We start from the raw sequence: 15590 nt of genomic DNA on the forward strand, positions 1-15590 counted from the left end.
AGAACTGAAAAGTGTAATGACTCTATTTAAAGTAAAGCTTCACACTGTTCTCATCAAGATCCATTATGTCAGAAGAAATGGCCTTGCTAGGAGAATATAAATTGATTCTGTTTTGCTCCAATCATTTACGAGGAAAGCCTACCTAACAGTTTGTTTTGAATCATAAGATTAGAGAAAAAAAAGTCTCATCTAATGTTTTGTTCCAAATTCTAAATAAAAATACTGTTTCAGGAAGGCTCTTGGTCAATCTCAATGGTCACTAATTCCCAAAGGAAAGAAACTCAGGTGCCTGAAAACCAGTCACAGCTGCAGGGTGTAAGCAATTGGTATCCAATATGTCCCAGGAGTGGAATATGTCCAATATTTCCTAGGAGTGGAAAAATCATGAGATTCCATCCTAAGATAGGTAAAAGTCAGAGTATGCACTCAGCGACCACAAAGGGGATAGCTAGCCTGTAACCATGACACAATCTCAATCTTAATCCCATTTTAAAATAGTTTTTTGTTTGGGGATGTACTATACAGATTTTAATACAAGTGATGCTAAAATATTTACTAAAATAAGAGTCACACATCAGTTTAATATTAAAGTTCAAAGCTGTGATACAGGCATCTATTCTGCAAAAATCCAAGATCTGCAGAATTTGATGTTATTTACTTTGGTAACCACTACTCAGACTTCAAATATATTACCACCATCTCAGATGCACTTTAATTACAAAATCTACATTACAAAGATTATTAAGGTTGTAAAGTCAAACAAAAAAGTTAAGAAATGCCAAAATTACAGTTGCCTATACAACCTTAATTTTGCCTCCTGGTGCATATTCATTAGGATATCTTTAATTACATGATCACATACTATTTTAGCCACAGGACCAGGCCTCATTTAGTGCACGGGACAGTGCTCATTTAATTAGCAGCTATTTAATATTTTGTTTTAGTCTCACTGTTCTATATTTACCACATATTATTATTACAAACCCTGCTGTGAAGACAGAATTATTCATTTCCTCATGGGCTCTTCTATGACATTCATCACTATAGTATCTTAGTGCTTCACAAACATTAATGAATTACACACACACACACACACACACACACAGTAAGATGAGGGGATATAACTATCCCCATTTTACAGATGGAAAAGGAGTCTCCAGGGTAGCATTCAACTGCCTTAGTCAGGAGACCATTCTTTCTCTTCCTGCAATCCCCTGCCTCATTCACTGCATGCCTTCCAACTTCTGGAACATATGAGGCAGGAGTCCTATAGACAATAGCCTCCTTCACTACATGATCTTGATTCATCCCCAGAACAGGTCCATCTTGTGCATTGAATGAGGCAAGAAAGTGTTCTGTGGAAAAAAACAGTATGTAATTTAAAGATAGCATTGTAACACATAAGCACAAGGCAGCCGAATTAAGATTGCACAGGCAACATTAACTCTGGCATTTCTAAGTCTGGATTGCTTGATTTTGCAATCTAATATTCCCATAATGTGGGGGGGAGATTTTTTTTTCGGGGCAGAGGGAGGTTATATAATGGGGGCGGAGGGATAGCTCAGTGGTTTGAGCATTGGCCTGCTAAACCCAGGATTGTGAGTTCAATCCTTGAGGGGGCCAATTAGGGATCTGGGGCAAAAACTGGGGATTGGTCCTGCTTTGAGCAGGGGGTTGGACTAGATGACCTCCTGACGTCCCTTCCAACCCTGATATTCTATGATTCTATGATAATTTCCTAGGTTTTTTAAAAAGCTAACTAAAAAAAGCTACCAGAGATTCCATCAAGTGGCATTCATATTGGGTCCCACATGGGTCATCAGCAGAGCTGGAAAATTTAGATCCACCACACAAACCTCTATTACTTGAGCTAACTTAGTAACCGATAACGGTAGTAGGTTGTCATCCTCTGTGGACCAGCATTAGAGATGAGTCACACTTTGCCAGTGGGCTTCACAGCTATTCAGTGACAGCAGAGCAATAGTGACACTCAGGAATTTGGGGTTCTATTCCAGGCTCTGGAGGGAATGTGCTTTAGGGGCCCCAGACTATTTTGCCCATCCCCCACAAGCTTAACTCCTTCTGCCTCATTCCCATCAACCTGTCCCAGACCCAGTCCTGTCTCTTCCCCACTTCAGACTCCTTCTCCCAGTCTCCACTCCTCAGGCTTACACCCCAATCCCATCTCCTTGTCTAGCCAGTCCCTCCAGGCTCACTGTTCGAGTCCAAATCTCCTGCACTCCCAGTCCCTCCCACTCCCCACACCTAGTCCTAATATTCTTGCTCAGAAAGTCCCACTTCCACTCTCTCCCACCACAACTCCCTTTACCTAGTCTCCTCGCTCAGACAGTCTGTTTACCTCTCTTGGCTACTCATTCTATCTGTCCTATCTATCCTCCATGCTATCTGCCAGTCCTACACTCCTTCTCCAGTCTCTTAGAATCATAAAACCTCAAGAAGTCATCCAGTCCAGTCCCCTGCGCTCAAGGAAGGATTAAGTATTATCTAGACCATTCCTGACAAATGTTTTGTCTAATCTGCTCTCAAAAATCTCCAATGACAGAGATTCCACACTCTCCCTAGGCAATTTATTCCACTGTTTAACTACCCTGATGGTTAGGAAATTTTTCCTAATGTCCAACTTAAATTGCTGGAAGGGTGGTTTTAAATCCATTGCTCCTTCAGAGGTTAACAAGAACAATTTTCCTCCCTCCTCCTTGTAACAATCTCTTATGTACTTGAAAACTTATGTCCCCCACTCAGTCTTCTCCAGACAAACCCAATTTTTTCTATCTTCCCTCAGAGGTCATGTTTTCTAGACCTTTATACATTTTTGTTGCTCTTCTCTGCACTTTCTCCAATTTGTCCACATGCAGTGTGTTTATAATATGCAAATTTAATCTAGGAAAATATTTAAGTATTTACATAACAAATTCACTCAACCTGGATGCTGAAAGTCAAGCTATTATTTTTCTGTCACACATCACTAGTAATAAAGATGCTGAAATTGGACCTTGGTTAATAATTATGTTGATAATCAAGTCAAAAGAGAATTCAGCTTACTTTCGAATCTCACTTTCTAATAATTCCACTGGTTATGCAGTGCTAATAGGAGTTAAAGCTAATAAAAGACTGTCAGTAAGATAAGCAGACAGAATATATACAAAAAGCAGATCTGCTAAATGAGGTGCTATTTTCATAAAACATTAAAGCTGATAATGTCTCTTCAATTCAGCCAATATGCACAGATTTGTACTGCAATTTTTCTATCTCCAAAAAGAAAAGGAGTACTTGTGGCACCTTAGAGACTAACCAATTTGCCACAAGTACTCCTTTTCATTTTGCGAATACAGACTAACACGGCTGCTACTCAAACTTTTCTATCTCCGTTACTAACCACAGGATACTATATTTGAAGAAACCGCATTTATAAAATTCAAATAGTTTTGAATGAATGCAGTTTGGACTGAAAGGTTCTAAAGATACTAAAAAAAAGAATCCAGCACAAGTTGTTTTTTAATCAAACTTGTTCAGTTTACCTTATGTTGAAATGCAATCATACAGATTAAATTAACATTTTAATCACCCTGCTCATCAGGAAACCACAGAATGTAGGGCTGGAAATGACCTCAAGAAATCATCTAGTCTAACCCCTTACACTGAGGCAGGATTAAGAATATCTAGATCATCCCTGTCAGGAGTTTGTTCTATAAACCTCCAACAACAGGAATTTCACAACCTCCCTTGGTAACCAGTTCCAGTGTTTAACTATCCTTAAAATTAAAATATTTTTCCTAATTAAAAATATATAACAAACAGAAGAAAGCAGAAGTTGATAGTAATGAATATAGATCATATAGAAGCTAAGAACTGTAGAAAACTGCTAAGGGAAGCAAAGGGACACAGGAGAACTCTAAAGCCAGCAGAGACAAGGACAATAAGGAACAAAAAGAATCCTGACAATGGTAGAATTATCAATAATAATGCAGAAAAGGCAGAAGTATTCAATAAATATTAATTTTCTGTATTTGAGGAAAAACAGATGATACAGTCTCATCATACAGTGATAACACTTTTCCCTTCTACTAGTATCTCTGGGAAATGTTAAACAGAAGCTACTAAAGTTAGACATTTTTAAATTGGCAGCTCCAGATAACATGCATCCAAGAGTTTTAAAAGATCTGGCTGAGGAGCTTGCTGGAAAATTAATGTTGATTTTCAATGCATCTTGGAAGGGAAGCTCCAGTAGATTGGAAGGAAGCTAAATGTGCCAATTTTTTAAAAGGGTGAACAGAATGACTTGGCTGATTTTCATCAGCCTGACATCAATCCTGGGCTAGATAATGAAGCAACTGATATGGGACTCTAATAAAGCATTAAAGGAGGGTAATGTAATTAATGCAAATCAGCATGGGTTTATAGAATACAGATCCTGTCAAACTAACTTAATATCTTTTTTTGATGAGATTACAAGTTTGAGTGATATAATATACACAGTTGCCAACCTTCACGTGGTAAATAAGCACCCCGATTTCCACAATATGCCAAAAATCAAACTAATCCCATTTCAAAATAAGGCCAAAACAAGCCAACACTCTATGTGACTAGATCCCCCCCAGCGTGCAGTCTGGGAGTGTGGTGGGCCCTCTGTGCACCCCTCTTCCCCCCCTTGCCCCTGCTTGCCCCCCATTGGAGCCGATCAAAAAAAAAAAAAAAAAAAAAAAAAAAGCAACAAGCTACAAACAAGCCAAAAACTAGCCAACTAGCAAGTCACAAGTCAATTAAGCCAAAAACAGCGCAATTTCTGCGCTCTTTCTGCAGGTTTGGCATGTGTGATAATATACCTACTAGTGACATAACATACTTTGTCTTAGTACCACATGACACTTCGATTAAAAAAACAGAATGATATAAAATTAACATGGCAAATGTTAAATGGATTAAAAACTGTCTAACGGATAGGGTTTAAAATGTAACTGTAAGGGCAGGGATCAGTTCTTGGCCATATGCTATTTAACATTTTTATCAATGACCTGGAAGAAAACAAAATAATCATTGATGAAGTTTGCAGATGACACAAAAATTGGAGTGATAAATAATGAGGACAGGACAGAGTGATCTGGATCACTTGGTAAACTGGGTGCAAATAATGTGCCAAAAGATTTCATGTCTTTGCTATTACTTTAGATTAACTAGTTAAATATTATCAAACAGCCAAACAGTTTTGGTTTCATTATCTATTAAAAAGTACATGTCATCACAGTACAATACCATAGTCATCTTATTGGAAAATACATTATTACTTATACGGTGTTGTACCAGTGCTATGAGCATGTAAACAACACTGAATGACACACTTATTAATGAATTCTCAACACTTTTGAGATATAGCATTATTATTTTCATTTTACAGATCATAAATTTAAGGCAGACAAGTTAAGTGATGTGACTGAAGTCACAGAGCAGCTAGATTTGGGATTAGAACTCAGGACTTCTAGATTTCTGGTTCTGTGCGCAATCCTCGAGATTATGCTTCTCAAGAAATTTATTTATCACCCACATGTGCCCATTTTATCCCAGTCCCATCAGCAGTTTAGTGCTAACTGAACATTAGTACAACAAAATGTCCAATTGTTTTCTAAGCAGTTTTCTAGCAGTTAACTTGCATTTTACTTCATTAGCCCAAGATACAATACAAATGCCCCATGGCTAGACTCATCTTTGAGCCAACAACATATTTCAGCCATTCCCAAACCCTCTGCCCTACAAATGTAACAAGTGGTTTCTTCCCTCGACCCCTTTACAAACAGACCCCACTCCCCAATACTACAAAGATCATAAACACTGTTCTCTTCTATAGCTACAGAAGCAAAATAGAAGGAGCGTCTAACTAAAATCATCTGGCCTCTGGGGGGACTGTGTATGAAGAGGATTTAACTAAGCTTATGTTTTTGGACTTTAATCTCTGTGAGCTAAATCTTTCCCAAATTCTGTATTTTGGGAATCAATTAATTTCCGACATCTTTTTTGAAAACTGTTCTTGGGTTTTACTTGAAGTGCAATTCTGTTTTGACAAATCTATTAATTGGTTTGCGGGGTACCACATTTATTGTTTTCATGATTTAAAAAAGAAAAATCTGCTCAGTTTGCAAGTAAAAGTAGATGGCTTTTCTAACTGCCGAGTGCAAACTCACCCTGAAGCTCTGAAAATCAAGCTGGATATTTTTCTTCTCATACAGACCAGATTCTGCTATTAGTTATACCTGTGCAACTCCATGTTATTCAAATTATACCCTCATTTAAATCTGTGGAACATCCGTGTTAGAATTCACCAGGATTGCATAATATAATAGAGGCAAAAATTTGGTCCTTCAATTAAAGAACTTTAACAACTCTGTTGATAACACATGAGCCAGAAGAGAATCCAGCTCCAACTCTCATCGCTGTATTACCCCTACAGAAACAGGAGTAAACTTACATGGTCAGTAATGTCAGCAGATAGGACAATGAACACAGATCTACTTACCAAGAATATGCCATTTTTACAAAAAGTCACTTTTCAGATGGGAACTAATCTCTACGATGAATCCAATGTTTTCTCTGTTTTGGTTACAGGCAAATTTAAATTTCATGAAGGCTGATATCATCCCTAATATGTCCTGCAAGATCCTGACAATGAGGTTACTCTCTTGTATTTTAGTAGATTTTGTTAAATACTCAGAAATCCCACCATTTATATCCTGAGAAATTTAAAACCAAACTGGACAAAGTCCTTAAAAGTGTACTGTAAGGAGTATCTACCACTTTCAGTGGCCAATCACAGTATCACAAAACACAACCTGTTCACATGCATTCATGGTCTGATCTTTAATTACACACTTTAATACTTTGTATACTGTATTAACCATGACAGAATGCAGACTGAAATACTTTTTAATGTAAAGAAAATTTACTATATCTTACATTAAAATAATCAGAACAACTTAAAGCTATATTAAAGTTAAAAAGAAAGTCAACAATGTTTTAATCTATTTGATTTCTAAATAATATAATTTAGTTGTCTAAGTTAAAGAAATGAAACCGTATAATTTAAATTAACCTGGCCAGTTTAAAAAGTGTTTGAGACCAAACATAATTTTTGTTTTTACTAGAAGTGGTTAATCTGCAGAAAGCTGCATTACATTTCTTTGAAATATCTGATGATTGGTCCTCATTAAGTTAATTCATAGTAGTATATGTAAACAAAGCCAGGACACCACAATCCATTTTTGGATTAAATTAGTTATTGCATCATTTTTTCTTAGACTTTAGACCACATGATATTTCTCAAAAAGTGGAAACGTTTACTCTTTTGGTCAACTCCGTCATTCTTCACTCTTCTGGTGAACCTGAAACTAATTAATTAGGTACGAGGTAGTTGCAGTTCACAGTCATGTTCTAATGCACATTATACAATCCTGCAGCTTCTGATTCTGTTGTGAACTAAAAGCATCCTTCATATTTATACAACAGGGTAAGTAGACATGCCATGTCAAACCTCAATAAAATTGTCCTGTTCCTCCTGTTTTAAAGATTCTTCAGTGGACACGTTACATAATTCTTTTCTGCTCTGTAGCAATGATTTCACAGAGCGTAGTACACCATCAGTGAAATCCTGAAATGTAATGGAGAAACACATAAATCTATAGCAAATGAAAAAGTTGAGCAGAATTTTAAATGCGGGGTATTTTTTCCACAAACATACAACTGTTTCCTGAACGCTGTTTCAAACTATTGTGTGTACAGGCCACCAGCCATCAGCTCCAAAATTTAAATGCTGATTATGATTATGGGGGATCATGCAGTTTTCAAACTGCCAACAGACCTACGCTTCTCTCCATCCAAAAGAATACCCCAATGCAAAAAAAGCCACAATCTTTCCAAAAATGCCAAGTCCTAGCTGAAAAGGCCTATAGCAACAGTAGAGAGGAAAACTGCTTGCCATTAATTAGTTCAAGCAATACCTGGACTCTTAGGATGAGCAGGGAATAAAGACCCAGACAGATACAAAGAAAGGTCCCCTATACCACTCTGTACCTGCAAATGAAACCTGTACACTTTTCTTTTGCATAGGCAACAATTTAAAATTGTTCTTTCTACGGTAAAACAAAACAAAACAAAAAAATGATGAGGCTTCCGCAGTTAACAAGTAATATATTCACTCGGTCTCCCACGTAGCCACTGAAAGAATGATGAAAGAACTGGGTTCATTGCATGCGTTTCTTGGTGCAAATATTTAACAGGAGACGCACACATGAACTGAAGACCATTACAGACAGATGTTTGTAAAATAGGTACTTAAACGCCAGTAGAATCTGACAATTCTGTAATTAAGATAAAGAAGAAAAGAATCAAAAACTTGTTTATTATACCTGGAATTTAAAATCTATAGGAAAAAAAGGTTGGCAGTATCAAACAAAAAGATAAACAAAACTGCTTGGCTCCTCAGGTCAGGAAAAAAAAACTTGGTGCCATCTCATTTTACTGCAAGAAAGTACTTTGGAGAAGGCTACCAGTTTGAAAAAAAACTTAGGTCTCCTTTATTTCTGTAAGAAATGCTAACGTAATTCCTGAAACAGAGAACTGCAGTTAAGCAGTCATTAGAAAACATGTCTGCAAAACTAGCCAGACAGATCTAACGGTGGTGCAAAAAATGAAGTAAATGAAAAAATGAGTTGAACCTACTAACATTGAAGTACAACATTAACAACAAAGTTACCTAAATCCTGAACAGCTTCTAAAAGATCAGCAAAAGTAGCAGAGACACTAATTTAATCAGGGAATGTTTGATCGCCAACATACCATCAGAAAAAAATAATCACTTTATGGTAAAATTATGTCTTATGTCTTACAATTTAATCTTAAATATGGTTGCAGAAAAGTGGTATAACATGCCACTCCATAAGATGCCTGATAATTCCAGAGTGGGCAGCACTATTATCTTTGTACTCCCTGACACTGGAGATTGAGGTAGCATCTTCAAAACTGTCAGACAAAAGGAAAATGTTAGCCTAGATTAAGGATTCTTAAAACTGTTCAAGTTGTGGAATACATTTTGGTAGAGTGATCGTCTCCTGGATCACTTGCCCTCTCACTGAAGATTGTACAACATCCCAACAACTAAAACAGTTATTTACACAGAAAGGTAACAGTAAGCAAGTGAAATATTTTAAACTGAAATTAATTCTGTAAATGTTTTCGCCATTTGATATAAATTAGTCATAGTGTCTTATTTTGCTATTCATTTAATATTCCTACTCCTATTTAATCTTCCTACTCCATCCTGCTGTCCCCACATGCTGTTCAGTTGCAATTTCCTCCCACATCCTGTCCACCTTCTTGGTCTCTTCATTTCCCCTGCTTCCATGCACATGTTGGCTGGTTCCCATCTCCCTGGACATTCCTCACCTATGGTTAGCTCCAGTCCCAATAACAGCTTATAGTTTCTCTCCTAAAAATGTTGGTGGTGGCTAGTAGTCATTTAGCGAAGAAAACTAGGCTGGCCTCATCTCCAGTTTCTACATTAACTAGTCAATAAGAAGAGCTGGAAACCTGGAAAGCCAACACCATGTGATCTGACAATTTTTGCAGATCACCAGTGGTCCACAGTTTGAAAACTACTTAGGATGGTTCCCAGCTATTATTCTTCCTAAATTGCCTATTACATTACACAGTGGATCTCAACTTTCTCATGCTGGGATCACTTTCCCTTATTTAGCAATATGGGAATGGCAGGGTGGTCACAGTCCTCAGGCTTAGGAAAAAACGGTTACTTACCTAAGTAGTAACTGTTGTTCTTCAAGATGCATTGTGCACATATATATTCTACTGCAAGTGTATGTGCACCCAATGCACTCAAGTCAGAGACTTTTGTTCTCAGAACTACTAAGTGGCACATGACCCTCTGCTCTCCTCAGGCTCTCAGACGAGGACATAAAAGGGGTGTATCATACACCTCCCTCTCCTTTCCTTCACTTCACTATATGCAATGTCCAAAGTATTGGGGAAGACAGGATGATTGTGAAACACATCTCAAACAACAACAGTTACTGCACAGGTATATAACCATTTTTTCTCCATCGAATAACTGTGCGCATATACACTTTACTGCAGAGGACTCGTTAGCAGTTCGCTTACCGGTAGGGGGACTTCGGATTATCTGAACAGAGATTGTAACACTGATTTCCCAAACCTGGCATTGTCATGGGAGGCTTGAGTGATGGCATAATGGCTGGACAAAGTATGTACAGACCCCCGTGTTGCTGCTTTGCAGATATCAGCTAGAGGGATATTGCTCAGAAAGACTGATGAAGTGGACTGAGTCCTGGTGGAGTGAGCCATTATTCTTGGTGGAGGAGAGACTTTAGAAAGACCATAGCAGAGCTTCATACAGTCAGAAATCCAATGTGAGATTCACTAAGCAGACACTGACCGACCCTTAACTCTCTCTGTATAGACTATAGAAAGCCTTGGAGAGATTCTGAAGGACCTAGTGCATTCCAGGTACAATGCCAAAGCTCTAAAAACATCCCAGGTATGAAATCTTTCTGCAGCTCAGGAAGAATGGGATTTTGCAGAAAACACCAGGAGATGAAGGGTTTGGTTCAGATAGAAAGCTAACTTTACCTTAGGCATGACCTGAAGGCATGGCTTAAGGAAAACCTGGTTAGCCAGGAGAGCCTGAAGTTCTGCAACCCTCTTTGTGGAAGTGATTGTCACCAGAAAAGCTGTCTTCATAGTCAATAAAGATAGTCAGGTTGTAGCCATAGATTCAAAGAGAGAGTGGGGCAGGGGGGAGGAAGGGGGTCCTTACAATTTGCAGAGGACTAGACTGAGATCCCATACAGATACAGGATCACACACAGGAGGGTAAATGTTGAACAGACCTTTCAAGAATTGGGAAGCAAGATGGTTGGAGAAAATTGAAAATCCTTCTATTGATAGAGGCAGTACAGAAATTGAAACTAATAGACTCTGACAGAACTAACTGAAAGGTCTGATGACTTCAGCTGCATCAGACAGTCCAGCACGTGTGTCATCTCTGCGGGATGGGGCAAAAACTGTTGAGACTGCACCCAAACTGAAAATCTCTTCCACTATGCTCCATATGAGGCTCTAGTGAATTCTTTTCTGCTGCTCACCAAAATGAGCTGAACCTCTCCGGAACACAATTGCTCATGAGAATTCGACCATAGTTAAGCTATAAAATTTCTTAAATAAATGTATATTAAAGTGTATACTCCTAGGTAGCAAAAAAAAATGTGCCAAATCTAGTGTTAAGGCTCTATTTAGTTGTAAATCATCATGTTTTAATGGTTATATCAACTAATGAGAATGCACCTTTCTTTAGAAAACAACTGAGGTACAAATGGAAAAGCTGATTGAACTCAATTATTTAAATGAAGGCTTTCCACTTGGTGATTTAAACTGTCGTGATTTAAATCAATCCACCCCACAGAGACTGTCCATGCCATTAGGTGGAGACATTAGTGGTTGGGATGTAGAGACTTACCCTGGTTCTGAGACAGGAGATCCTCGACTAGGGGCAATGTTATTGGCAACCAGACAGAGAGATAATACCAACGCTGCCTTGACCATGATGGTGTGACAAGGATTAAATGTTGCTTTGTCTCTTTTCAGTTTCCTGAGTAACCTTGGAATGAGAGGAACTGCCAGGAAAGCATAGAAACGATGACTGGACCCAGGGAGAAGGAAGGCATCTCTGACTGAGCCGGGTCGCAGACCCTTCTGGAGCAAAATCTCCTGCACCTGTTGTTCAGGTTGGTTGCGAACAAGTCTATTATTAGATACTCCCGTAGTGGAAACCACTAATACGAATGGTCAATCAGAAACCAAGCACTCTTATGCCTATCTGTGACAGGGATAACAGCCTTGCACACAGCAAGCTACTTAAATCCTGGGGATTTTTTTTTTTTTTTTTTAAAATAATAAATTCTCCTGGTAACTATTAAAAATACTTTCTAAACTAACTAACTGTATACACTAAAAGAGTTCTGAAAAGCTGGCTAAATGAAGCAAATGCTATGGGGAGCTCCAGCTGTCACCATAGGTGGTGAGAAGGAACTGAGAAGGAAGCGGCAGACATGACCCTTTTATGCCCTCATCTGATAAAACAAAGAGAACAGGGCTGCATGTGCCACCTAGAAGTACTTCTGGGGGGAAAAGTCTCCAACTCAAGTGCACTGGGCATACTTACATCTGCAGTAGAATGTATACGTGCACAACCACTTGAAGGAGAACTCAGGTTTCAGGTAGAGGTAGAGCATCTTCATCCACAAGTCAGGAGCAGGATTTGTTCTTAATAGCAACCAATGCATATAACTCCAATTCCTAGTTATGCTATGGCCCAAAACATGAGTATTCTCAAAGCTGCACTTGCTAGTTCTGCCTATTCCTCCCACACAGACAACCAGATATCTGTGAGATGTTTGGTGAAGAGTCCTAGTTTCAGCAACTGATCAACAAAGGCTTCACTTGTATTAGTTATACTGAGGATGTTCATATTTCATCCTGAGAACCATTTGGAGCAAACCAGTGCTGACCAGTGAAGTACTGTATTCAGCAAGGAAAAACTGTATTCAGCAAGGAAAATCCTTGTCACTTCTTTTCCTAGCTTAAAGCAGCAATTCAAAACTTTGCCACATCCTCTCAGGAGACCGTAAAACAGGAAATCCACATGTAAAAATGCTTCCCACTCATACTGAACAAATGTTAAAAAGTGAACAAAAGCCATCTGTACTTTCATCACATTGTAGTAACTCTTCTAAAAAGCTGTTCCCGAAGATCTGTAGCCATGTCATGAATTTATCAGGTGACTGTCATGTAGAGGGGAACTGATTTAACTGACTAGCTGCAGCAGATACCAACCATAATAAAAACTAACAAAATCAGACACATTTACAATTATATTAGGCTCACTATTTGCAGATACACCAAATATGATGATTGGAGTGCTTTTATGTTTACAGTGTTGCCCCTTAATTAAACAATCTTCCGATCTAGGAAACTCTTAAGCTTTCAATTGAATTCAATGAGTTTCTTTTGTAAAGATGGCTGCTTGGGTTCCAAATGATACAGCACTCCCGTGGCCACATCCATGCACTCAAATCCTTTGGCAGATAATTAAAAACTCCTTTGAAGTATCACAGTAGTTGATAAAAATTCTCATATGTCTTTTGGTCTGAGTCTGCAGAAAAGGAAAGCCAGACTGCAAGGAGGGGTTCAATAAGAGAGGAAAGGGAGAGTGAATCATGATCACCATGCTGGCTGGCTCCATGGAACAAAGCAAGGAGCATGCACTATAATCCAATTAACTGCCCTTTTGGGGAAATGTGGAGGACAAGAGGGAGCTGTAGTCAGATCCCAGCAGGCTTACGAGACAGAAAACAATTTAATGGGTTCCTGGCTGCATGAAAATATAGAATTCCACGGTTTTAAAAAAAACAAACAAACAAAAAAACCAGAATTTCACGACATATCTGAAGTGCTAAATTCAATGATGCATAATCGCAGAGTCCACAGGACCCTGACTGAGCTAAGCATAACAATTCATACCTCTCAGACCTATTGATTCAGGCAGAAATCACTGCATTGGTTCACAATCTGTTCACATTTTCAAGGATCTCTCTACAACCATAAGGGCTAGAATTGTAGCAAAAGGATAATAAAGGAACGGAGCCAAAGCCCCCTAAAACTCACTGGACATCCAATTTGAGAACTGCAACAAGTAAGTTAATATAGTTCAACAACCCTTTCTAAACTACCAGTTTCTCATAAAGCAATACATATTCTGGAACATAAATTCAGTTTTAAAACTTACTAAAAAATTTACAACAGAATACAAATACTACTATGCCTTGTATCTCAATAAAAGCATCAAGCTCTTTGGGGGCAGGGACTGGCTTTTTGTTCTGTTTCTACAGCTCCTAACACAATGTGTTCCTGGTCTATGACTAGGGTTCCTAGATGGTACGATAATACAAATACAAAATGAAAGGTCTCCAGTGACAGTTCATTTCATTTCAGAACATCGGGCGCAGCAAAACTCAAACTTCGGAAAACCAGGAAACTCACTGAAGGTATATGCTTGTGCAACCTTGCCACTCCCCCCTCCCCACCACCGCTAGCAATAGCCACTGGCAATTATCCACAAGCGCAGCAGCTTCATTCAGTGTGTGAGTTGTAGCTGTACTGAATGGTTTGAATGTTGGAGACTGTAGGTGGGGCATGTTGGCTGAGGTGTATTTGTGAGCAAAGCAAACAGACATTAGTTTGAAGAAAGAAAAGAAGGACTTGTGGCACCTTAGAGACTAAAAAATTTATTTGAGCATAAGCTTTCGTGAGCTACAGCTCACTTCATCAGATGCATTCAGTGGAAAATACAGTAGGGAGATTTATATACACAGAGAACATGAAACAATGGGTGTTACCATACACACTGTAATGAGAGTGATCAGGTAAGGTGACCTATTACCAGCAGGAGAGCAGGGGGGAAAAACCTTTCGTAGTGATAACCAAGGTGGGCCATTTCCAGCAGTTGACAAGAACATCTAAGGAACGGGGTGCGGGATGGGCAGATGAGATAAACATGGGGAAATAGTTTTACTTTGTGTAATGACCCATCCACTCCCAGTCTTTATTCAAGCCTAAGTTAATTGTATCCAGTTTGCAAATTAATTCCAATTCAGCAGTCTCTCGTTGGAGTCTGTTTCTGAAGATTTTTTGTTGAAGAATTGCCACTTTTAGGTCTGTAATCGAGCGACCAAAGAGATTGAAGTGTTCTCCGACTGGTTTTTGAATGTTATAATTCTTGATGTCTGATTTGTGTCCATTTATTCTTTTACGTAGAGACTGTCCAGTCTGGCCAAAGTACATTATCACGGAGACAAGGTGGGTGAGGTAATATCTTTTATTGGACCAACTTCTGTTGGTGAAAGAGACAAACTTTCGACAAGCTTCAGTGAGCTCTGTGTAGCTCGAAAACTTGTCTCTCACCAACCAAAGTTGGTCCAATAAAAGATATTCCATCACCTTACCTCTCTAATATCCTGGGACCAGCACAGGTACAACACTTCAAATCACATTATACAATCCTCTGCCCATCGGTGGGATATCTAATTGACTGCACTTCGAAGGTACATAAGACCCTGTATTGTTTCTCTTCCCTTGTTGTGTTATTTTCTACCCCTACTACTCCTATCCTCTCTCTCACTCTCTTGGCTTTTCATCAAATCCTGAAGTCAACTATGCTGTATTCATCCAAGCCTCCCTTGTCTAAGAAGAAAACATATAATCAGATGACATCCCTGACCAGATTGTAAACCAAGGTCCAAGCAGCAAGTGTTGCAGTTGACTTGCCAGCCAAAGCACCAGCTCGTAACTAACCAGTGATCCAGTGTTCCAAAAACATCCAAAAAAAACCTGTATTTCACACCTCTTTTCTGTTCTGTCTCTCCATCTTGTCTGTCTGTCTAGAACAGAATAAGTAAATGTCCTCTACACATCAGGACAGAATAAAAATACACTTTCCT

The 15590-nt window shown here is 38.7% G+C and overlaps 1 protein-coding gene across 4 annotated transcripts in view; it reads right to left on the reverse strand.

Annotated features, from left to right (window-relative positions):
* AKAP11 (A-kinase anchoring protein 11) overlaps positions 1–15590 on the reverse strand; it is a 67525-nt gene that overhangs the window by 43390 nt on the left and 8545 nt on the right. For all 4 annotated transcript variants that reach the window (XM_037894664.2, XM_037894660.2, XM_043533356.1 and 1 more), the window contains one exon: positions 7538–7654. In XM_037894664.2, the coding sequence (XP_037750592.1) occupies positions 7538–7654 (117 nt within the window). The remainder of the gene's footprint in view (positions 1–7537; positions 7655–15590) is intronic.

This window comes from Chelonia mydas, chromosome 1 (assembly GCF_015237465.2).
Source record: "Chelonia mydas isolate rCheMyd1 chromosome 1, rCheMyd1.pri.v2, whole genome shotgun sequence".
Lineage (NCBI taxonomy): Eukaryota > Metazoa > Chordata > Testudines > Cheloniidae > Chelonia > Chelonia mydas.